The sequence below is a fragment of the Pipra filicauda genome, unplaced genomic scaffold (genome assembly GCF_003945595.2).
Source record: "Pipra filicauda isolate LSUMZ 115617 unplaced genomic scaffold, ASM394559v2 scaffold231_size1239837_pilon, whole genome shotgun sequence".
In the NCBI taxonomy this organism is placed as follows: domain Eukaryota; kingdom Metazoa; phylum Chordata; class Aves; order Passeriformes; family Pipridae; genus Pipra; species Pipra filicauda.
In genome coordinates, this window is record NW_024104345.1 from 138287 (window position 1) to 164998 (window position 26712).

The 26712-nt window shown below is 37.6% G+C and overlaps 1 protein-coding gene across 3 annotated transcripts in view; it reads right to left on the bottom strand.

Annotated features, from left to right (window-relative positions):
- Positions 1 to 26712, bottom strand: part of CPNE4 (copine 4) — a 227611-nt gene that overhangs the window by 64763 nt on the left and 136136 nt on the right. For all 3 annotated transcript variants that reach the window (XM_027748558.2, XM_027748557.2, XM_027748556.2), the window contains exons 6-7: positions 24886 to 24969; positions 23851 to 23940 (exon numbers count right to left, since the gene is read on the bottom strand). In XM_027748558.2, the coding sequence (XP_027604359.1) occupies positions 23851 to 23940; positions 24886 to 24969 (174 nt within the window). The remainder of the gene's footprint in view (positions 1 to 23850; positions 23941 to 24885; positions 24970 to 26712) is intronic.

The window sequence follows — 26712 nt, forward strand, 5'->3', positions numbered from 1 at the left end:
AAAGATAGCAGCATGGAAAGAAAGGAGAAAAACTTGCAAAAAATTTGCTGTGGAAAATACAACCACTGAGGTTACCACATGGGTGAAATGATCTAGAAACCAGATGAAAGCTCAACTACCTAATGAGGTAGTTGAGTGCTTTGCTGTAGCACCTAGGGAGAACAACTGTAGCATATTATAACTCTATATTAGTGAAACAATACAGAATTGATTTATAAAATATAGAATGCATAGTATACACATATTATATAATATATAATACATTCTCACAATTAAAATAGTATCTTAATTTTGCTTTATATGAATCATTCCCTGCTTCTTTAGTAAGGAAACATGATGTTGTGTAAACATTGACTCATAAGGGAACTCAGCTGCATATACTGGAACTAAAAGAAGGAATCTGACAGCTTTCTGTGAGTGTAACAATAGGAGACAAATAGTCTGCTGCACACAGAAAAGTAGTTGCCTTAAATCACTATTATGATTTTATTTTGCCAAATACGCAAAGTAAAGCATGTGCAAGCAGTAATGTATTTCATTAATTTTGTCTCCTTCTCTCCTCTAAACCATTTAAAAAATGTTGTTTTTCTGAAATGATATACTTATTCTGAAGAGCTGCTGTGCTTATCCTGTTCCTCGCTTGAGAGCAATGTATTGTGACTTAAGTGAAGGTTCGAAGTTTGGTACTGAGCAACCTCAACAAAATTCTGACATATGCCCAACACATCAAAATTAAGAGCCAAAATGCCCAGAATCAGTGGTGAGAAGACCAACATTAAGATTTTCAGAAAAGAAATTCCTATTAAATTCTGGTTTTTGGCATGTTTTCCAGCAACAATAAGAGGTAATGTTATTTAATATCAAGTTGATCTTTGGGATTTCTCTGGTTCCATTGAATGATCCAATTTCTACGACATACTTGGCAGTTTTGAAAACAATACTGGATCCGACCACCTTTCTTTCCTCCAAAATAAGCAAATAAAGGGTAATGTCAAAAAAAGACACTGACACATGGCTATCATTAGTGGCATATGAATGAAGTGTCACAGATACACCTTCACCCTAGCCCAAAGAGACAAGATTTTAGCAGAAGATACTAGTGAAGGCAGACACTCTGAGCTGGACTGTGGCTGGCACTGACTTTATTTGAGTGAATCCTTAGGTGACAGGGTTACAGGGTGGGTTTTTCAGTACAGGGATGATCCTCTACATTCAGGATGGGATCGAAGCTCGCTGCAGAAATTTTCCGCTGCAACTCCAAGTGCTGCTGCTGCATCTGTGATGTGCCAGAATACTTCTTCAAAGGACAAGAGAGCTGACCCTGTTTACTGGCCTGATTCCAGCACAAGCAATTAAATTTCTACCATCTCAACAACCCCTGCAGTTCAGACTGGCACAGTGTTATTTGCTGCTTCCTGCCCTGAAGTGTCGCAGAGCATTTATGCCTGCTCTTGAAGAGTTGCCACAGTTCGCCTCCAGGGTTGGCTGCCTAACAGCAGTGAGTGAAGCCTTGCTCACATGCAAGACTTTGCAATTACAGTGTTGAAGGCAATTAAGAGCTAAGACCTTCATTGCTTATCGTTCCACCATAAGCTCTCATCAGCTGAAAGAAACCTAGGTCCAGCTCCTTTTTGTTTTTGAAGATGACTAAGATGTGAAGAGCAACTTAAAATACTTACACTTCCATGGCATAACAGCATAAAAGGATAAAATGAAAATATTTTTACATATCTGCCCTTTTTATGTTTCCTTCTCTGCACTTCAAATCAGTTTTCAGGGTGTACAGGAGCAATGTGAATAAATGGAAGAAAATGGCCAATTGCATGAGAAATTTCTGTAAAAATAAACCCCATATATTTCAGTATGCCTGCTCTCAAGTTACAACTACCCACTGACACACCTCAGACCAAAGAATACAAGAGAAATAGTATGGTTACCATACTGGAGTATTTTATAGCATATAAACCTAGCGAACAGTTTTGGAAAGAAGCATCAATGCCTGTTACCACTGGGTTTAGCAGAGGGCTCATGTGTTCTGAGAATGAAAACAAATGCAGCATTTTGGAAAAATGAGAACTTCCAAAAAGAGTAGAGTTATCACTCTAAAACCAGACTTTCAATAGCTCATCTGTGTTTGTACTCCAAATAAATGGTAGGAAGTAACAGTACTCAGGTATTTAAGCATCTTCTCTGAATATGCAATCAGGTGCCTTAGACTGCATAAATGACCAAAATTATGCCAAAAATAACTGAAGGTGAATAAAAAGAGGTCTGCCTAAACTGAGCTGATAATTCATTCCCTAATGTTAACATTTTGTCAGATTAATGTGCAATTTCCTTTGCGTTCAGGAAAATCATGTAGGTGCGGACATTCTTTCACTACTCTGCTAGGTGAATTACGAAGCTGTCATTAAAATAATTACCGATGGAAGAAGAAGGAGAATCAAACGTTCAATTTAATGTAATTATAAACCCTATTTCCTATTAATGTGGGTGATTTATCTCACTTCTATTAAAGGAAGTAGAGTAAAACACGTGCGTGTATCAATATGCCAGCTATTAAACAATGATAACCTACCAGCAGAAAAGAGACCCTACACAGAGAAGCATATTCAAGCAGAAGAAACTGGCTATTCTGCCTGGTCAGTAGATATTTTCTGAAGACTACTCACGAAGAAAAGTAATTGAAAAAAGATCCAAGACTTTGGATCTGTATTTCATCATGTTCCCTTTCCCAGGTTCCCAAACCACATGATATGTTTGCACATTGACTCTGTACAGGTCGCCACTTTTTATAAATATATTTTCATGCATTTATGTAAAGCACAAATGTATCTATCTTTAAGAACTGTGAAAAGGAGGTGGAAGAAAAAGCTCTGAAAAAACATGTCAAAATCCACATTTTAAAAATAATAATAATAAAGAATTCATAGCAGAATATTTGGGAGTTGAACATCCTTCAGCACAATGAAACAGGTTTCCCTATAAAAGAGTAGAGAGAAAACCCCATCAGACAGATAAGAAAGACATAAGAAAACTACATTAATCAGTTAATCATTGTGATTTTACTGTGCTAATAAAAAGAAAAATATCTCTCAGGTTCAAACACATTTTACAGCATATGAACTTTCTTTATTTGTGCTATGTACACAGGGACTGACATTCGTGATGAAGTGTCTTAGAAGGTTCCAGAGCACTTGGTATCATAAAGAGTTACAGTGAATAATGTGTCTGAGCTTTATTGGATACTCCTGATAAGTCGCCAGGGCAAAGATTTTTGTTACAATGACGTCATTTTCAAGGAAAATAGTGAGAAATTTAAGGTCTTATTACAGCAACTAAAACAAAGTATCTCTTCTTAAAACGTAGTGACTTTTACAAAGAACCGATTATTGTTATTATTCCCATTTCTGTGTTCAGTGTTTTATTACTGTGAACCACATTATCTGAAGCCACTTGTATAAGGCTTTGGACTGCAGGTGGCACCATTATGTCATTATGAAATGAAACAACATTATTCCTGAGACAAGTAGGCAGAACAGAGGAGTCTAACCTACTTAATGAAGTACTCTATGAATATAAAGTATGCAATCTAATACTAGTCACATATATATAGGAAAAACAATTCTCTCTCAGGCAAAGATTAGGAGGTATTATGTGATGCAAACTGTCAACATTAGCTGAAGTAAATGCATCTGTATAATTTGCACCAATGTCCCATTGACCTTCAATGGTCTTTGGATGGGGCTCTCAGAAGAACACCTGAGGGAAAAAAACCCCTGCATTCACAATAGTGTGAGAACTCTAACTTTAAAGAAGCTGGTCAGGAGTAAAGCAATGCTGTTAATTCTGCTATGCTTTGGGATGAAATGAAGAGCAGATATAATGGTGAAAAAATCAAGCTGTGATATTTTCAGGAGTGTTACTGAAATGACAACATTGCTTACATGCTACTGAAGAAATTGTATAAATACTATATTCACAAATACTCCTTTACAAAAGCAGTAAGCAGTGTACCAGGAACCCACCTCCCACACAACTCCCATCCTCCTAAGAGCTGACTATCCTATGTACAGATAACAAGAAGTTTGTGGTGGATCTGGCAGGAACAGGAGGCTGGCTTCACAGAGCTACTTGGAAAGTGAGGGAACTTGTAACAACCATTTACCTTATTTTGTGCTATGATCTATGTGAAAAATACATTGCACCTGCGTCTAAATCAAAATCACCCAGTTTTTCTCTGCCTTTCACAGGCATACACAGAAATATTTCCAATTTGTGATGACTCTGCTGTGTACGGAAACATTGATTCCCGGGAGAGTTCTGTGGAGCACTCAAAAGAGGTACCTCTTGCCAGCAAGGAGACATGCAAGGTGTATAGCCCACAAAAGCATTCACTTCTACTAGATGTGCACCATCATGTCAGCAACCAGCTTCATTGTCCTTCAGGTTTCTGCAGTACCATCAGGAAGAGTCAATCTCCCTATAAGCTAGTCCCCACCTACCAGTTTCATTAATTATTCCAAAGCCACATAAACTGTCCCTGGGAGACCTCCTTTGGATGCAGGAAAAATATTTTTGCTTAGCAAAAATAGTTAATAGTCAAGACACTAAGGTGAGGCTGAGTAGTCAGTGGGGATTCACAAGTGGAAAGATGAAATCCAGGGTAAAATCTCTCAGGAAATAAAGACAAATAGGTAAATAACAACTTATATGAAAAGGCCTGAGAGTACTCAAGGCTCAGAGAAATCTGTATTCCAGACAATTTAATCATATAGGATAGAATTTTCTTCACTATTTGTCATACACTTTGCTTTCTGACTGCCCACAGAGTAGTGTTAGGCTTAATTCCAGTAGTGTATAAAGAGCTGGCATGGTCCTTAATGGAGATTCAAATCACTGAAAATGGACCTCAGACTTGAAAATGGATTTGCTCATTTTGAAGTCATAATTTCATTTTAGTATTGCACCATGCAAGTGTGAACTGAAATAAACTATGGCATTTGCAGAAAGACGTAAACTTGTTACACATCATTAAATTCTCTCAATTGTACTACTGCATTCAGTTGGAAAATACATGTACAAAATGCTTCATATTCTGAAAATGACCTGTATGTACCTAAGCACAACATTCAGGGTCTGAAACTCCTAGAAAAATTTTGGGCCAGGAGGTAACTTTGGTGGATTATTTTTTCACTCATCTGTTAAAAGGAGGTAACAATAATCAGGCTAACTACTTTTTCCATTTTTCTATTTTCCATTTTCTATTTTTTTTAATGAAGAGGTCGCCAAGCAGGAGATGTTGCTCCTCTTAAAGGGATTAATTTTTATTAAGCCTTCTTGGCTCCTCATACTATATTTCAACTCCTATCCTTAGTGAACAGCCTGGCTATCCTGCATATCTCCAAGATCCTTCTGGATAGACCTGTCCTGGATAGTATTTGTAAATAAGAAATCTTTTACTAATGAGAGCATGAGAAAAATGTTTTCCTCTCCCCAGAGATTTTTCAGGATTTCGTAAGACTCCCTTCTGTATCAGAACAAATCTGAGACTGTTCATATTTCTCTTAGGGACTGAAGAAAGGAATAGAAAATAGTGTTCCTGCCCTGTGGATAAGGGCCTTTTTCGTTTTGACTTCTTGCTCCATCATTCTCCCCACTTTTCAGGGATGGGCTTTATCCACTTACACTGATACTGGAGCTATTCTAGGCTTCTGCTTGGTGCTTCTCTCTTGTTCTTCTCTGTTGAAGCTGCTTTGCTTTGCATAATTCTTTAAATATTTATTAAGGCAAGGTTTTGAACCTGAGTTTCCCACATCAAAGGGGAGCATTTAAATATCGGATGATAGCATCAGCCTTTCTCTTGTTCACTCCCCCCACTTTAATTATACAATGTTTATCTGCTTCAGTAGAAAAGACTGGGAAAGTCAGCTTGCAATTAGTAAACAAGTGAATTCCTCGTATTCAAATGGCTACTCCACGTCAGCCAGCTGTTCTGGGCCAGGGGCTCTTGCAGTGCTAACTGCTCACTCTCTTTCTTCCTCTCTGTAATTCTAACCAGAATTTCCCATCCTACTTAAAATATCTCATGAGGAAAATTTATGTCAAAACAGGTGCTTTTCCATGAACTTTCAGATGCAGTCAAATCAATTTCTTCTGGTAAAATTCTCTTAATCTATGGAAAACCTCTATTGATACTTTGCAGCCATCTTAGAGCAATGTTGAGTGTAAGGAACAAGTGGCAGTGTGACTTGGTTCTAACACCAATGACTGATGTGATCTCAATCAAATTATTTCTGTACACATTAGCACTCTTCCCATGCACTGACTCCAGGAAAAATATGAGCTTAAGGTGTCTACATTGCCTGTGTGATGGTGTCCCTGCATTAAACCAAAAGTGGGATGCAAGTTGTCCCAAGTATCGTAACATTTTTAAGCTTGACCTCCTGGAGTCCCACGACTATATCTAGACTTACATACAAAAACAAGTGAGTCTTTGTATATATAAAACAATTTCAAAACCTGAACAGAAGATAAGGAATAGTATTTAAAAATGCTATGCTTTTGTTTTAGTTCTGTAACTTGCTGGAATCTGATTCATTATTTTGAACAATGGTGCTTTGCAGTATTATCTGAGGTAATGGCAGGGTCTAGGTTTTACTTTCTCTGTTTCTCTCCAGGGTAGATGTATTGTTATTAACCAGTTTCATGACACAAGTATATAAAAAAATTAATTGTAAAGTATTTCAAAATCATTGAAGGAAATGCTCTGAATAAATGCCAAATATTAAATCTATTAAGGAAATGTGTTAAGAAAAGATACATTAGTTCCACGCATTGAAACTGTGAAATAAAGAAATGTATTTAATGAATGCACAAGAAAGCAGGAAAGAAAAGGAACAGTTTCTTTCGAAGGTTATAACTATAATCTTTTATTCACTTACATAAAAATGGTTCTTTATTACCATAACATACTAGCTGAGGTTACAAAATCAAATGCAGTTAGCAAAACTGTCTTTTAGTGATGTGCTCTTCACTGTTTTAGAAGATCCTGTCTTTCTGAAGAACTGTAAAATACCGGAGGAATTCATCAAATATGACAATTAACTGGCCCCTACTAGGAAAAATGATTCCTATCTCTGTTTTGTAAAATTTAACATGTCAGTCAATTTAACAGACAGTTTAGTTCAGAGGGGGTCTAGATGCATATCTAGGCAAATAATAAAGATGAGATACAGAAATAACTTCAAACCCCAAAATTTTTCATTGGAGACTTGTGATTTTGACTCCTTTGAGCTTAAGACTCTTCAAGAGATTTTTCAGAGAAAAGTGCTGAGAACATACCCCTTTGAAAAGTCAAATCTTCCTAGACTGCCTCAGGTTAGATGCAAAAAAATAATTGATAATTTTTTCAAATGCTAGCCAAAAATCTCCAGTGTATTTCAGTTAAAAGCACTTGAATCAGTCTTATGTCACGTGGTTTCAGTTTACTTCCAGTTTAGGGACAGGGCTTGAAGTTAAAAACTTCTTTCATATTTATTCTCTAGTTCTACATATTCATCTAAGAGAAATGCTGTTAACAAGGTCTTTTGAATTCCAAATATGAAGGTCCCTTCCAGGCTAAATTATTCTACAATTTTGTATCCATCTATGGGTACCTAGATCCAAAACACTAGCAGAATACTGTGTAATTGCTCTCATTTTTTCCAGGGGAAGACTCCTGAAACTTAGGGAGGTCTATTATCCAATGACTCAGTACAAACCCAGGCCTGAAGAACACCTGCAATCTCACTCCAGCTCAGAAAGCCTTCCTACAGTGTAAGTCACTACAGTGATATGCTTTATTTCTGCTATTAATATAGTGGATATAGTAAAATATATAAAGCCTTATGAGGGGGCTTTGGAAGTAAATGTAACATTAATAAAATCCATAGGAAAAAAAACAACAAAACTTTAGAAGTTCAGGTATTACTTTGCCTAACCATGATATCAGAACTGGAAAAGAAATGGCTAGAAGGAAGTTAACTTACCATTCCTGAATGTTACAATATATTATCCTTTTTGGATATGTGATTGTTCTTCTTCAGTTATCAGTGGAGAGAAAAAATAGAACAGGAGTAATGCTCTGATATGTATTTGCTTTAAAGCAGGTTCGATACAAAATTCAAAGTAATGTAGGAAAAGGTCAGATATAGACATTAAAATCAAATACTTCTTTACAGATTAGGATCCACTTGTCTGTCGTTAACTGAGATGTAACAGCCATTGTCAACAACTGAGAAATGTATGAAACAATTAACCCCTTTATGGAAAACACTAAGGAGGAATAGAAACTCCAAAGAAAAAGGAGATCATATAACCTCTCAAAAAAAACTCACAAAAAACTCAAAAAAAGGAGTCTCACTCAAATGTCTATTTCTGTCTCTCTGTGAGTTAAGTACAGATAGCAGAGGGGAAGGTGGGCTAAAAAGCACTAGAAAATCAAAAACAAAGCAGTAAAATAGTTTTGGTTTAGCAGAAAATAACTTGAAAGTATGAGCAAGGAAACTGCCTGCTGCGTTCAGTGTCAGGACTTTACACATTTTCTTGTTTAAAACACCCAAAAGCAAGGCTTAATCAGAAACACTACTGAGTTCTGAAATAAGTGTCCATCTCTAAGATGTTTAAGTATAGCATGGGTCAATGAGAACTACTTTTCATTAATTGCAATGCACTGGAGATGGGTCATAAGCTAGAAAGAAAGAAGAAAGAAAGCTAGTGTCCATTTTAATTCAGAGGAATTTTTTAATCAGGACAGAGAGGAAGGAGAGAAAATAAGTTGCTGGTTTGTTGGTTTGGGTTTTTTGTTTGTTTGGTTGTGTTGTGTTGTTGGGGCTTTTCCGGGTTTTTTTTACAGCTACTACTACCTCTTTCTTATAGATAAAATCACTCGGGTCTGGAACAGGAAAAGGAATTAAGGAATTATTACTAGCACTGCAATACTACATGAAAAATTGATTTTCAAGGAGGGGAAGCTTTAGGCAGCTTGTTTAGCCTTTACAAAAATCAAAGTTAAAAGAGCATAAGAGAAGTAATTTATTAAGCTGTTCTTATAATCTCCAAGCACAATTAATTTCAATATACCAGTCTGTTCATGTTCATTAAATAAAAGCATTCATACTCAAATATGGTTATATTTCCCAGTTGTAAGAAAAGAAGGTAAATGGAACGTGCAGTTGCTTCTTGCAGTGCTGTAACACTCATTTGAGTAATAACGTCTCCCGTAGATGAAAACAGTATTTTATCACAAAGCCAATGGCAGTTTAACATCTCAAGCAATATTGTAAATTTACAAGGTAATTTAAGATTCCCAGAATATACTCAAGATACTTCATTTACAAAATATATCAGGTAGAACATTACAATGACTACTCAGCAGTCCCTTTTCATACATGACAGCTGAGGAATGCAGATCTTATTTATATGAAATGTATTCCTCCAAAATATGGTTGAGACCATATTGACTCAAGACCACGAGGGGGCTTGAATCAAGCACCTGAACAGCAAAGATGCTGACTTCATACTGTCTGGTCCCCAGGAGCATCACCTTGAGCTCAACACTCTCCAGTCTCCTGGCACAGGAACAGAACTACCTGAAATGTTGTCTTTACTGGAGGTTGCAAAATATATTTCACAAAAATTCCCTGTTTGATCCAAAGTGATTAAAAAAAAGAAAAAATAAAATAATAATTAAAAAAAAGAGTCATTGGGGTTTAATTCCTAGTTTTAAAGTTTCAAGTAAGGAAAATTTATCTATGAAAGGCTATCTTGAGATGGAAAAATTAAATACTTTTATTTTTAGGGGGATTTCTTTTGATGTTTCAGTCTGGTAAAACTGTTATAGATTCAAATTATTTTATCTGAACCCCAAAAGCAGGAGGTTTTGGGGAAAAAAACTGAGATGAAAATCCTGAAAAACTTTGTCCCTTTGTATTTATGTTGGGTTTGCAAGACATATCTTAAGCATTAAGATGGTATGAACAGAGGGATGGGTGAACATGCCACTGTCCTGAGGCTCTCCTTCAGTACAACATCGTGTTGGCATAAATAGGCTATTCACTAAGTGCTCTTGTGGGATTGCAATTGTAGGACTCTTATTGCAGACTTGTACAGATATTTCTCTCTCTCCAGAATAGGAAGTGGAAGCACACAACAAAAATCACAAAAGGATCCTGGAATAGCTGGATTTTGTGCAAACTTTCCTAAAAGCTGCAGGACAATGTTTTTGAAAAATTATCAATAATTCTGATTGTTTCTGACAAGTAAAGCTTGTGCAAAACTGAGATATTGTAGTAATGGATATCCCGTGAGCAGCATAAATTAATAAAATACGGAAGGTTAAGGAAGCAGGTCTTTCTTGGCAACTATTAACAGAATAGTGCTTACAATAAAACCGTCTTTTCATTTTTCTCAGTCCTGGCAAACAAATAAGGGAAGCTTTCAGTATCTAAAATATGCCTATGTTTTGCAGAATTCACTGGAATCTGTCGTGTTTGGGGTTGTGAAGGATCACTGCATCTGCAATTGGGGGACATATATCCTACATCCAAAATACCACAAACAGAACTGATTCCAGTTTTGCCCTCTGCTAATGCTGTACTCCATGAAACACAAATATTAAAAACAAACAAACAAAAACCAAAAAACCAAACCACAGGCAAACTTCTGCATGCCTTTTAAGATGAAAGGGTGCTTAAAAGTAATATCCTGCATAGAAAACACTTGGTTTTAAAAAAAAACTCAGCTGTTTGCCTATAAAGAAATGTTCACCTATACAAAACTAAACAAATTAGTATCTTTCTTTGACTTATTCCTTTTCTCCAAACTTCACCTTTACCTCCTAAGCTCCTCTGAATATCAATCCTACAACTAATCTTGATCTTAAATTTGGTGACAAGTCTATCCCTGGGCAGAAAGTGCCCAGTTACGAAGTGGTGATCAGAATGATGTCTTGCTTTCTGTAGAAAGGAAGGAAATTACCAGTCAAAGAAATCAGCACCAGAAGCTGCTGGTGCTAGAAGACAGATCAGGCTCTTATTTCTGTATCATTAAAGACTGAAGGAAAGAACTCAAATGTCAACAACTTTACAAGTACATGCTTAATGCTCTGAACAGCCAGGAAAATGGGAGCAAGTCAGAGTAGGAGAGCAGGCAGTGAACATTACATTACCAGGATTACTTGTATTTTACTTTTACAAGTCACCTTAAAGCTGTGTAGTGTTGAGGATTCAGAGCTCTTAAGGAGATTAAAGGTTCAGGTGCTATGAACAAACAAATTTAGGCTACTAAAATCACAATTCTAAATTTTAAAATGTGCATGAGATTATTATGAGTATGAGTTAGTGATTTTTAATTATTTTGTGTAAGTTTTACATATTCATAAGTCTGCTTGGAGCAGCACACACTGCATTTTGATGAGGAATGCCATTTTTTTCAGTCTTAACACAGCTTCAGTATAGCACCAGACAAAGTTTCAGGGACACTGCAGCAGACTCAGTTTAAAATGTCCATAGTGACATTGGGGGCTGATACTAGCACAGCCTCAATTCTAATGTGGCACCTCCTGTTGCCCAGCTCTGGCCCATCCACTCTGCATGAATTCCTCATACCCAGAATGGCATGTGGAATGGCTAGAGCCAAGCCATGCTTCTTCTTCCCCCACCTCAGCCAGCCTCTGCCAAGTGTCAGAGCTGGAGCATGCAAGACTCCCAGAAGAGGAGCAAGGGATGGAGTATGAACTGCAGCAAAGGGATCCCCCACTCAGAAGAAAGTGGGAAGGCATACAGGCTTTCTTACCATACCCAAGACAACCACAAGTCCCCCAAAGCCTGATCCTGACTGTTCCCAGATAGCTCAGACTGGTAGGGAACAGACACCTGGGGAGGAAGGAGACACCCTTCTCACAGGTGTCTCTGTCAGATAATCTGGTTGTGTCCTGTTACCTTTCTTTCTTAGTAACAGTGTCATGAAACATTTAAGTGATAACTTTTAGCACTGCTTGTGCAACGTAACTCATTTATTAATAACATTTATCACCAGTCTGTAGCAATATTCATACACCACCTCCCCCTCGGTTCCCGTTTACTAATGAATGGTTGCTTGTGGTATTATGAAGAAACTACCCTTGGAATCTCACAATAGGCAAACTTTTTACTACCATATTTTAGCCGGGTCATGAGTCAAAGAGTAGTTTTTGGCACAACTCTAAGTATTTTTTCAATATTTTGAAGTGCAAGAGTCTGAAACACTGCTGTCTAAGAGAATCGTGACTCCCTAATGTGAGTAACCTACTTCTTAATTAGCCCGTAAAAATAAACCTGCCTTTCCAAACATCTAGTCATCAGATTTTAAGATGTTTTTCTTGCAATTAGAAATGGATTCATTAAAAAAACTCTAGAAATAGCTGATATCAAACAGGGATTCTGTTGAAGGGCAGTATTTTTATGAAAAATGTATAAGCTGATCTATACAAGAAAGAAAGGCAGCAGAGGGCTGTGCATGTATAACCAGGGTCAGGATGAGTATTTGAAGGCATACGCAGAATTCCCTATGCTCTACTGCAGCTGCCACAGAATAGTAAAGGACTAGACTGGCTTATCTATGTGTTTATACACAGCAAACTAGATACACTTCAGCTGTAAATAATCTATTTACCTTTCATCTTTTCATCAAATTTTACTGGAGCAGAAGAAACATTGCAGCATGACCCACCAGATGTATATCAACTTGGTATGAATATGCACAATTTCTCAGATAATGAAGCCCTAACCAATTAGAGCTTTTTCAAATGAAAATCAACACTTAAATTTCATTTTGAAAGCTACCAGCATTGACCACAAGAAAATATTAAAAGTACGTGGCATCAGTATCATCTTTCTGTCAGATTCTAGCAAATACCTAGAGAAAGACAAGGAAAGGTACATTTATCTTTACCATATTCTCCCAGTTACTAGCAGTCAACAACTTTATAAACTCTTGAAGCTGGAGAGAGCATCTGCTATATGCTGTTAAAAGCCAGCCAAAATGCAATAACCATTCATGAATTTGTCTGGTCACACTTTTACCATATTGACAGATTTTGGCCTTCCAACAATCTTTGACAACATATCTCTATTCCATCACTGAACTGTATTGTATAGAAAGAGAACTTCCTTTGTGCCTGGCCACAGTGATTTTCAAGTTCTGAGGATACCATTCCCTTGTAATTTCCCCCAAGTTATTAAGTTATTCAGAGCTACTGCTTTAAGGTTATCTTTTCCTAGCATAGAAAAGAAATTACTATCAGTAAATTCTGGACTGTCTCAGAAATAAAATAAATAAGGAAATTCAATAGGAACTCAGACTAGTAATATAATGGTCAATAATGTAAGAGGTGATTAGTGGATCTGAACAAACCTTAGGCATTTGAAATGTAAAGAGTTGTCTAAGAGATCAATTGCTGATGCTGTTGCTATTCCAATATTGTAACTTCAGACCAGGGCAATTTAGAGTATACACAGCAGGCAAGCCATAGCCTTTTTTAACATCTCTTCTAAAAGCAGACTAAGAGACTTTACAGTCTGTAATAGTGGTACTGTTGAAAAATGATTTCTAACATTACTTGCCTTCTCTTTCACTTAAGGATGTATGAACAATCCATGCGCTTTTCAGAAGGGGAAGGATTAGTATGTTTGTAAAGGAAACACCATCACTTCTAATCTCAGGCAAAGCAGACACAATGGCTGTCATGCTCAGGACACGAATCATCTCTAAAGTCACACAGAAGTCTTACCCTCAAAACAACTTGCACATCCTTTGAGGTGTTCAGTGGCAGCAATGAACTGAATACACTAAGCTTTGAACAATTCTGTTGAACAAAACTGTGAATAGTATGGTGGAAATAGCCACACAGAAAGGGGAAAGGATTACTGCACCACAGCTGGCTGGTCAGTGAAGAGCCCTGAAGAGCACAAGAGCTGGGGCTGCCATAGTGGCAACTCAGAGCAGAAGGGGGACAAGAGAACACCTTTCTCCCAGGCTTCCTGAAAAACACACTAGTGGCATTGCTCTTGGTGAGAAAGCCGTTAAAATAACTCCACTCCAACCCTAGTGAACAAACAGCTTTTGATTTCTCCATGTCTGAGGGAGACTGGGATAAAGTTGTCACAAGTTTTATCTTAGGCAAATCCCACTCAAGGGTCTGAGCTAGTGGTAGCAAACACTATGGCAAAGCTTCCCCAACACGCTTTAGCAGCTGTGACACACAAACAGAACAACAACTATCCGCAAACACACTGAAGTCTCTGATCCCAAGAGCCTTGATTTCTTCTAGTATTACCTCAAGGAGGTCGGTGATCAGCTAATGCTTTTTTTATGGAATCCTGTAGAGCATAGCTATCAAACATTTTCAAAATTATTTAGAGAACCATCGTGCATGACAAGCATGCTTAATTTAGATTTGGTAAGGTAGATAAAACATTTTTATTACAAAACACAACTCCATTATGTAAGATGCATATACACTGTATACATGTACTTACATCTTACAAAATGTGTGTTTTATCCAGCTGAGAGGAAACACGTTTGTGGCAAATGAAAAATGCAGATCTAAATTTTAACAGAATGTGATTAGGTGAGATCACTGTGTAAGCGAGGACTAAATACATATTTTCAGTGTGAGACAAAGTTCACACTTTCTAAGTGACCACTATGTACTGAGACATCTTCTAAAATATTTAAGTTTAGATGCACTTAATAGCTATTTCTGCCCTAATGCTGCCTAGAATATCACAAACATTAATTTATAATTAGGTCCCTGAAGATACTTACTGTAATTTTTTTTAAACAAATGTATTATTTTGCCTTAAATTTGATTCTGCTATGTTCCCTGAGAATACTACAATCTAAAATACACATATTTTATTATCTGCAGCATGTAGTCATTTTTGCATGGCAGTATGTTAGCATGTAAACTACAAAATACAATTCATGAGTAGAATTTTAAGGTAATCTTTCTGTTTAAGTATATAGTTCATAGCAAAGGATACATTTATCAAAAGATTTAACAGCAAGAGAAGGATTTCCATGAGTGTGTAATTTTTGATTTATACAGTAAAAAAGATATCTGAAAAGAAACCAAAAGCCTTTATAAGTTGGTTATATGTCACCAATGTAAGGCTTTGCTACTTTATGAGAGACTGAAATGAGATTGTCTGGAAATTGCCTTCCCTATTCTTTCCAGTCTCAACAAAAAGAAATGAAAAAAGAATATGAAAAACTGGTTAGACTTTCATTTTTTTTCTCATTTTTAATATCATGAGATATTGTAAGTCACACAGCAAAATGTCCTGTAGACAAAAAGGCATGAAACTGATGGATTTTCTTTAAGATATGCAACACTTAAAATTCTCTCACTACAGTATTCAGCTGGTTTACAAGGTTACAGCTAAGCCTAATCCTGATCTGCTTTAGTGAAAGCAGAGCTTCATTCAATTATTTTAATTCAAAACTGGTTTCTAGACTTCTACAGTAAGCAGCTCTGCAGCTAATACTGGGGTCTGTAAGGGTGTTCAGTGCACTATCAACACAGGGATATGAAAATCAGGAAGAATGTAGAGGTCATTTAATTAATTGGCATCCTGTATGCCCACCCTCCAGTGGGGAACTGACCCTCATTACCAGGGCTGTGCTTTGTTTCTTTTTAAATGGTCCTCAGAATGGGATTTAGTATCTTATCAACTATTGCCCTGTGAAGGAACCAGACATTTCTGATTTGGATTACAGTGAGCAGCACTTGTAGGAACCTCTGTTTCATTTCAGGGGATTAAAACTCGATTTCAAAACAGCTCAAGAGAGGGGGAGAGAGCCTTTCAAAACATTTCTTATACTGATGACTTGCATACCAAAGCTGTGGAAGGCTGTATTTATTTGTCTTGAGATGGAACCATGGAGGCAGTAAGCAACTGAAGGAAGCTCACAATAAATGCAGTGCACAAATTATTTGGAAGAAATTCTCACTTATTTGCAAAAGAGAAACAGAGTGAACACTCCTCAGATCCCCTAAACCAGACAAAATATTCACACATAACATTTTTGCTTGGTTTTGTCCTCTGTTTCAGACTATGAATGTTTCTTGCAATGTCATAGGGAAATTTCTTCATTTCTGCCCAAGAGCTCATGGAACTGGAGGTTCTGGTAAGGAATGGGAAGCAAAAATCTCCTTTTACAGGATGAACTCTTTAAACTTGGTCTGTCAGAGTCATTCAACGGATGGGAGAAAGACTCCTGTCTCTCACTAGCCTGCCACTTTCAGTCTCTTCTGTCTTCAGTCTTCCACCACCATCTTTATCAGCAGCCCGAGCCCTTGGAGATGTGAATATCATCTCTTTTCTTTTTAACCACTGTATATCAAATGATCTCTCCTTGTGCAATCCACTTGGACCCTTAATTGTTGTGACAACACTTGTCATTTAGACAGCTCTTTCATCTTCAAAGCACTTCATAAACATCAATTAACCCAAATCTAGATTAATTAATCTGACAATTAATTTGCTATATATCCAACAGTTACCACAATGGAGAACAAACTAGTGCCTATTAAAGTCATTAGAATGAGCTCACTTGCTTTAACAAATATAGGATCAAGCTAATTTCTTGAGTCTATTTCTCTCTCCTAAATCTTAACTGCAATCTGGTACTTTTTTCCACAGCATCTTCAACTGTTTTAGCAAGAATACAGCAAAAAAAAGGCAACATAGAAAATGGAATCTGTAAACTGAGATCAGACACACATGGAGTTAATCAGTTTTGTTTTAAGGGTGGTCTTAAATCTTGCACCCTACCTGCACAGAGTTTATGAAGATTGATCAGGTCGGTCCTTGAAATGCTCAGATAAATCAGGGTTCTAAACACACTGCTGCAATTAGTGAATTCAGGAGGCACTCATATTATAAACCAATTGCTAAATTACAGATTAACCCAAACTGACAAAGCAGGGTGATTGGTTGCAGCAAATTCCCCACAGTCACTGTAGACCTTACAAAGTAGACAACTTGAGGTTTTAATAATCAGTGTAGCACCTGCTACCACAGGCAAATAGAGAGAACAAGGGGAATATGAGAGAGAAAGGACAAGAAACATTTACTAGAAAAGTAGGTCCAATGGTATTTGTGCAAGGAGGTCTCAGAAACTGGCTTTTACAGTTTTTCCTCAAAATAATGTATCACTCTTTCAGAAGACTGTATTAAAACTCCTATGCTAATTAAGCAGTATGCACTTATACAAGTGTTTCTCTTCATTTATTAAATATACACCTCAGCATGATATTTAAGCCTCTTTTTTTTCTTTTGACCATCAAGAAGGAACTTTTTATTATCTAAAATTATCAGCTGCACAGTTAGCTTTAGAAGAACTTCGCTAAAAATTCACAACATGGTAAAATCCTTAAAATGGCTAATAAATATTATTCAGACTATAAATAAAGATTTGCACTCTCAAAGAGTGAGGCAATTATTCTATAGGTTCCAGGAAAATGCCCTGACCTAACGAAAAAGAAATAACTTACTGAAAAAGTAATTTGAAAGCATCTTTTGATTCATATTGAAGACATGTAAAGGTTGAGGCCCCTTTTCTTGCTTTTGAAGACTTTCTACAAGAAGGACTCCATATGCAAATTCAGGGTAAGCGAGCCAGGAATGATTGGCTCCGATGGTATTAATTTGGTGAGTAAATTGAAGGGAAAATGTAGAACTGCTTAGTTAATTAGGTATGACTGAAATCACCCAATCAAGTAAATAACCAGGAGGTCTAGCCTATGCTGTAATTTGTTCTTGGTGCCAGACTCTTTCTACCTGGAATTAAAAGTGCAAAGAAAACAGTAACAATAAATGAGTCTTCTCTTATGGAACAGTGCGAAATCCTTCAGTTCATGCCTTTCTAATCATCATTTGACACTGCTTGAATTGCCTTTCGTGCCACATGCTTTTTAAAATCCTGCACAAATTATTGCTGTTGACCATAAACTATATCTTTCCACATTAGTGCTTCAAACACTCTGACAGCTAAACTGTGAAAGAATAAAAGCACTAATGGATTTGTCTAAACTTATTACTTATTCCTTGTATCTTAAGCTTTACTTGGCCGTCTTCACAGGTTCTGCTTGGTTACTTTAACTAGCAGCTTTCAGAGATACTGAGGGTTTATTGAAGGATAACAGTTCATAATATACCAGTTTATAATATAAGCAGAGCTGTAGTCAAGTATTAAAGGTCACTGAAAGCTTATTGATCTAGAGAACACTGCAGTAATAACTTAGAGAATATAAAAATAACCAGTACTATTTGCTTTTCTTTAATTCAGAATGGAGAAAACAATACATTTACAGACCTATAAGAAACATTTTTTTCCCTTAATGATCCAACATTCTGCATGAAAGAATCAACATTTTAAGAAATCAGATGGAAACAGAAGGTTACAACTATCTGAAGAAGACCCAGTGTTCCATCCCCAAAAATGCCATAACAGGCACTGTTAAGATTGTTATCTTAATAACATGATTTTAATTAATAAAATTAAAATGAAGTGATCGGCCATTTCCTCCCAGAATAATGTCAAAATCTTTCTTGTAGGCTGTGGAGCTTCTTCTATTAATATTGTAAGCAAGGATCACATTATATAATAGTGTATTGGGTCTGGCTGAGCTGGAGTTCATTTCCCCATGGTAGCCAAGGTCAACCCACCACAAAAAAATATCAACAAGGAAGAGGCACTGTATAGACTGTTAATTAAAGCAAAGTGTAGTTCTATCAAGAAGACTTTGTTAGAAATGACCTACCAAAAAAAGTAGAAAATTCATGGTCTATGAAAATTCACATTGGAATGGGCCATGTAGTGCTATTTATCAAGTCTTAGGGTTGAAATTAATTGAAAATCACATGACCTTCTGAATGCATCTCACTAGCCCTAAAAGTATCATAGATATACTGGGGCTGACAAGCATTTGCAAATAGAACCCTCAGCAGAAAACCAAACATAGAATTCACATGCTAAGACAGCTACTCCAATAGATCGTACGGGCAGAGCCAAGGAAGTCAACCGGACATAAGAGAGAATGGAGAAGAATGGCAGAATCAGGTTTTAACCTCCTTAGAAGTACACAGGAAGAGGCAACTTTCCCATGGTTACCCAAAAGTAAGCAACAGTACTGTCTCAGGGCTTCATGCTGCAAAGAGCTGTTCACACACTCCAAGGCCTTATAACCTGATGTATGCAGCGACCCTGGTAACCGTGGCCGTGGGTCCCATTCATAACTGTGCATGCACAAATTTCATTTGGATCATCATCTGTAATCCGGGTTGGGTGGGGATGAAACAATAAAAAACTCACAGGAGTGATACAGTTGTAACCTACAGATTTTTGCAAGGTAGAAAAGTATCTAATGGACATTTTTCTTCTGAAGATTTCCCCTAAGTGGGTGGAAGATAGAAAGGACTTTCTATACAGATATGACATGTACGTCCCCCTCGCCTTGCAGCTTATCACTTCACCTCAACTATGTTTATATTCTAGGAGTTTTCTTCCTCTTTTCCTTATGAACAGAATTTCTTTTGGTGATGTTTTCCATACAACCTCAGCAGAAGATATAAGTACTCTACGCCATGTGCCCTGTTTGGCCTGTGCATAACAAGCACCTTGTTATGTGTTTATTTCCCAAGTATTACAGTATCTAATATCAAACCAAAAAGAGATTATTTTTCTGTGTACATTACCAGGACTCCTCTAGAAAAACAGGAACCCTGCAACTATTAGAATGAGTGGATAGTAGATGATTCCTACCAGAAAATACAATAAAAGCCTATATTTCAGATAATCTTTGGCAGCAACACACCTCACATTCTGAAACCAAACTTGAATGCCAAAGTTCCACAATTTACAGGACCTTCAGCCCAGCAGATTAGGATAAAAACTGCCCTGAGGAGGATTATAATCATCAGTCAGATTTGTCAGTAATTACTGTTGTGAATTGAAGCTCTTTAGACGTTAGAAAAGCAATGCACTACTTTTGGATTGAAGAGGTATTTTGCAATACATACACAAATTGTCTGTCCTGTTAGCACTAAAAGAAGGTATGAACGGCACTGAAGTGTGACCAGACTTCTCAGATGGTTTCAATGTCTGGGAAAAAAAGCTCAGTAGGTTCATAAATCTAATATCTCCTTTTTATAATAAAACCTAGAGCAGCAATAATTGCAATAAAGTTTTACAAGGCATCCTGAGAGGAATAAAATACTCATTGTTCTCTGTACCACAGATAAATAAAGCAAAATTAGGGTTTTTTTAAAAGTCCATAAGGAATTTGAATTAACAGACTTTGTAAAGGATGCTAGCAAAAGACTTCTGAGACAGACCCTAATTACTGGCTGCTTTGATTTTAGTGACCTTCTTTATCTTATCTTTCTAAACAGATATTTAAACCAGAAAGTTTCAAATGCCCAGACAGTGTAAAGACTGCTTTGGGTACAAGACTAATGAAGATCAAACTTCTGTAAATTGATCTGTATTGTTTTAGTGTACTTCTTCCATTAATCCCCATTCCTCATAACACAAATTTGCCCCCTAATCTCCATGCCCATGTGATTTCAGTGGTAGAGATGAAAGGCCAAGACTTCAGTGCTACATATAGCCTATAGAGGGAAGCCAAAGGTAGTGACAGTTGTAGTGTGCCTGCAGTTGTTAAGAAGTCTTGCAGAATTTCCACAAGTTGATATTTCTCTCCAAGCATTGCTGATGCCTCTTTAAGCCTTAATTTAGATTATGCTTTCCAGAGCGCGTGAAAAAATAACAGCAGGTAGAGATACAAAACTACCCAGCCTTATGCAATTACTGCTCACAGTGATCAAGCAATCTTGGCAAGAAGCTGATGCTCAGCGAGGCAGCTGGAATACACTAAATCTCCCCCACGTTAAATATGACACAGGGAATTCTTCCAACACTTAGCAGAAACATATTGCTATATACTTTATGAAGTGAAACAAAGCAACTAAAGTCAAATGTTCCAAAATATGGTCGTGTGAAGAGTGGACTGCTAAGTCAGTGTAAATTAAAATATAAATATTCATACCGTGCTATACCAGTCACAGACACTTCAACTCTCTAATTCTTATAATTTCTACTCTTCTGTCCTCACTGCCATCAAACTCCTAGGTTATAGACCATACAGAAAGGAAGCAAATAATCATCTGACAAGTGCTATATGTTATCTGTGAAATACAAGTGATTTTGGGGGCTGCTCTACCATAACAGACTTATCTTACACCCACTAAAAGTTATAAAGGGCCTGAATTTGAAATAAGTGTCATGACTTTTTCTTATTTTACAGCCATAATTAACATTAAAATATTCCTGCACTCATGAATGATCTGGTGCAAATCTTAGTACTTCTAGCTTTTCTGCAAATGACTGAACTGCAGCCTCAGGCAAATACTCAAATATCAGGGCCTGCAAACATTTGCATACACAAATAAAACGTGTATTCTCTCAAAAAGAAAAAAAACTATATTGAAAATTGTGATTATGTTCATAAGATCCATCTTGCCCTGGTTTTCTTCTTTAGCCATACTTTCATTGACTTTCCCCTCATCTTGTCTACAGGCAGTCCTAAAGGACTATTCTTGTTCCTCTTCACTTCTCCCTTTTCAACCTCTCTTTTGAAGTATCATCTGCGAAAAATTTTGATTACTATCACTCTGCTCATAGCTCAAAGACCACCTTTATTCCCAGATCCATCTTCTTCTATCCAAGCTGAAATCTCAGCCTTTCTCATACCTTCTCACCTCAGCTTCAAAGAGATTAAAGCATGTCTCTCACTGCAGAACCACATTCCTCTACCCTTATGGACTTGCCACTTACTTATATCCCAAACTTCACACTTTGTTTGCTTCTCTTCCTAGATTTTCTCATCTAAGTGATTTAAAGGCCACATGTACACAGTGTGGTGAAGGCAGTGCTTAGCTAATTCTGCTTTTCATTTTAGTGGCAGAATTCTGACCCAATTCTTTTCTCAAACCTATATAGTCACATTACTACGGGATGCTACTCATTTAAATTTAAGCTACCTCAAGAAGTACATCCTGTAAGGCCGGGCACAATTGACTGCTCCAAGTGACTGTCAGATATAAGCTGGACTAGGTGATTTGGGACCTTGTGACAAGGAAGAGACAGGTTACAACCTTCTGCATCTGGTTGTGTAAGATGCACCCTCAGAGTGGCTGCATAACACAGGTAATCTGTCACATTACATCTCTTCTTCAGACTCTCAGCATTTCATATTTTGAATATACCATGTCCTTTAGCATTGCCCCCTACACCTCCCTTTCACCTTTCAGAATGCTGCAGCAGCTACAGCACTCCCACAAGCTTTAACCATGTTGCCTCTGCCTGTATGTCCCACCTGCCTATATGGCCTGCCCTTCTCTCATACATCAAAGAACTGCTCACCCTCCCTTTCCAAGCCTTTCATAGCTCACTCCATTCAAACACAAAACCTCAGCTCTCAGCCCTGCCTGAGCTGTGATGTGAATACTTTGTCCAAATATGTACCATCTCTGCTTTTTCCAGTGCTTCCATTTTGTCACGAAGTAGCAGCCCAGGCATCAGAGGTGCCAATAGAGGTGCCAGCCATGGTAGTGTTCCTTGGCCTTCACTGTCCTTTGAGTCAGTCATACTACTACCCCTGGATGGTAGCTGCTCTTTTTCACCCTCTTTTCCTTTCCTGGAGGTCTATATTGCTTACACAACACCGAGTTATGCGCTTATCTTCTGTGTTTCAGGCAACTAATATATACCTATTTAATCTACCCAGGAAATTTATAAAATTGCAACCTCCCAAGATAACAAAGTCCTTATCCTAACACTTCACATAACTGTCATCCTACACATACTACAATAAATAACTCCTCTACATTTCTTCATTGGCATTAGAAATCCTCTTCAGCCAATATTGTTAATTTTGCTTACCTTTTAAAATGGAGGTTGTTCTTTCTGTACAGCTTATTCTCTATTTCATCTCCTACAACTCTATTCCAATCCCACTGAACATGCCAAACACAACTGGTTTTGACCATTTACCAGCTAAGGGGTAGATGGGAAGATCTTTCACAACTGCTTTCCTGTGCCACCTGAGATGTTGAGCTTCCTTCACACATCTCAGGTACGTGTCACAAACATATTGTCCTGGCCTCCTAAGTATCCTGTATTTCATCTGCTTCATCCTTCACTTCTCCTTGCGGCATCTTTCATTGTCTTCTCAAGCTTCCTCACTCTTTTGGTACTTCTTTTTCCCTTGAACCCATCTTGTTTGCCCAACAGTGCCACAGGGCAACAGGGAACACAAACAATTTATAGTTAAACATTTATATCTGTGTCTTCCTTGTGCATCCCCAATACCATACAAACATATACATACAAGCACTGTGTCAATACCACTGTTGTTCCATAATAACAGGGCTAATTTTGTGAAGTTATAAATCACAATTCAAGCATTCATAAGATTCCTTTTATCCTTTCCACCGATCTGTGGCATGCATTTTAACATATCCACACCAGCATTTTATTTTTGTCTAGCTGCAAAGAGTATAATCTGTTGATTACAGTGGATTACCACTTCTCTGCATCCTTAATTTGATTATGGTAATCATAATGTGGTAATCAGCTGTGTGATCATCTCTTCCTTCAAGGAAGAAGGAAGTGCAGAATAGCAATCTACACCTGAAAAAGGGAGACAAACTTTCATTTTCTATGAGTAAAACTATTAAAAAGGTAGGAATGACTTCTGACCTTCAGCCTGCGGTCCTGGTCTCCACTGCACAGAGAATTTACAGACACTTTGAAGGTCTTCCATGCTGGATTTAAGTTATTCATCACAACCTGTGAGTGAAAATAAAAAAGGGACACATTAACATTTCTACATCTCCAAAATGAATGCTAACAAGAGCCACAATTTTCAATACAATACGTTAACCAGAAAGAGAAAGAAAGCAGAGCTCAGCTGGAGTTTTCAGAACAACATGCATGGAATATGTGTCCATGAGCAACCCGCAGTTTGAAACACTCCTCTGGAAAGCCCCCAAAAGGAGCACAGGTAGGAAGTAGACTCATATTTCCCTGCATATATCATGTGTAGATCATGCTGAAGAAATTGCTCCAGCACTGCCATGCCTCAGCAGGAGTGTAACTCACAAGGGACAGGTTGTAGAACTGAACTGGAAGCCATGGAAGAGATGCAGGAGTAGGCAATAGGAATGGGCAACATCAATTTACAGGCACATTGGTTTGCCTGGCTAGAAAGATTTTATGGAATCCATAACAGGCTTATAAACCCAAATACCCACCACAGCTCCATCCTGTACACATAAATGCTGCTTTTTAAGATAATGCCAGTCATTAGCAGGGAAGCAGTAATGTCACTGGGACACAAGAAACAAATGTAAAGCACTCAGATTACAAATGTCTTTAGCACCAGCACTCTGGGAGGAGGTGGAGAAGATGCAACATAGCATTAGTGGGAAAATATGATACTATCTGTAGCATGGTTTTGGCTAAATATCATATCTGTAACTATGGACCTTCAAACAGAGTATCTGCCAATTTAGTTAAATTTGGACCTTTGGTTTCAGTATCTTCTGCCTTTACTGTAAGATACATAAATCAAGACCTAATACCCACTAGTTAATAATTACACTAGAGTGTAACACTAGGAAGTGTTTTTAAACATGAGTGTTTGCAATAACATTTGCGATATGGGAGGCATAAACTATTCCTCCTGACAGCCCATCTATGTCCTTGGTGAGTAAATCCAACTCTATCCCTTACCTCAGTTCTATGAACAAGTTGCTGGGTTGCATCATCATTCACGCGAAAAATCTCCAGGAAAGGATCAGATTTGCTGAAAAAATCCTAAAATAAAATATAGGACAGGTTACTCTCGAGGATTCTTTTTCTTTGAATTTTGCAGGCACAACGCACTGGTGCTTCCCTGACTGCTAACGACAGAGGAGAGCCAGCATAGTTTTAGAGAGACCTCTTGGTGTCTCTCAGTAATGTTTCATTCTTGTCTTTGTCCACAAGGATTTCCGTGGCACCGTTGTTGTACCCAGTTTGACTATTTAATCATACCATGCAGAACGGTAAAATGTCCTTTTCCCTTCTTACACCTAGTCCAGATTCCTGAGCTTTAGCCCCTTCATTCAGGTAGCTTGTTTCTTTCTGTCTCCATACCTGTTTGGTCTTTTAACATCAGTTTTATGATGTATTGAACTTCGAAGCTTATTCTACAGCGGGGTTGAATTTCACACTATTCACCCACCCTCTCAAAACATAAGTTAATTGGCCAAGACATTGTGTGCTACCAACTGTCAAGACGGATAGAGGTGGTTAGAGAAGCAAGACCTCTTTAGGATGTGATACCATGGTCTGTGCTAAGATGACAAACAGAGAGGGGGAATGCAGAAAATAACTTGATATCTCTAAGTACAAGCAAATCTGTGACAGAAAACTGAGGTTCATATTCATATACCCACTGCACTGCAGAACACCTTCCCCTAGTCTTGCATTCAGCTAACAATCCTGAACTGTCTTACTCAAACCTAAATTAAGTTGCTTTCTATAGCGCTGCTGCAGTTTGGCCAGAGACACTTTTGTTTCAACATCTCATTTATTCTGGACATGCTGGTTGCAGAGGCAGAAGAGTGGTTGGGTGTTAACCCTCCACAGCTGGAGGGGGAAGCTTCAAATTTCTAACTGTGCGATGCTGAAAGAGCAGGATTTAAATGGACTAAGCCTTATTTCCTGTAGTTTCAAGTCCTTTCTTCATTTTTCTCTTCAAAAGAGCACATGATTAACTTGTGCATAAGAATATCATTCTTCTCTGTAGGCCATATCCAAAACCACAGACCTCCATGTCAACTTGGGGAAATGAGAAATTCTGTTTGCTCTCCAAGTGTTTCTAGAATAGTGGTAGTGTAAAAATTATTGTAATACATACAGTTCTACAAATTTCTCATCATAAATGTCCACCACACTTATTTTTTACTGGCTGGATAGCCATTGGGATGGGAAGAGCTTTGGATAAGATGCTAGTCAAAGTCTGGGCACACCACTTTGGTCAAATTTATCTTTAGGGCATTTTCACAATTCTGCAACTACAAAACAAACAAACAAATCAGAGCTTTGAAAAGAGATGCCTGAATTTGAATGTCTGGAGAAAGAAGTAAGTCCCTAGGGACCAGGAAGCCTTGGGCAAGGCTCAAACAACCTAAAGTCTTGTCATGTCCTAAAAATGACATCACGTGTTCAGAGTGCTGTTCTGTCAATGGTCTGTTTCTTTACCTCCTAAAGAAAAGTTAACAGCATGTTCAGGAACTGATGCAAAGCACATGAATATGCATTTGTTAAATCTTATCATGGGGAGCACAAAACAACAAAGCTGTATTTTTACCTATTTGTTCCAATTACATGGTAAACAGGACATTTTATTTTAAAGTGTGTAAAACCAGTGCAAAATCCAACAAAGTCTGTAACTCCAAGGTTTGCCTCAAGGCCCTGATATACATTTAGTATCTGGACTCCACTCAGCACTTGAAACTGCTAGTATATACAGGATTTACTGCCAGATTACCAGTGCATAGCAAAGAGAACAAG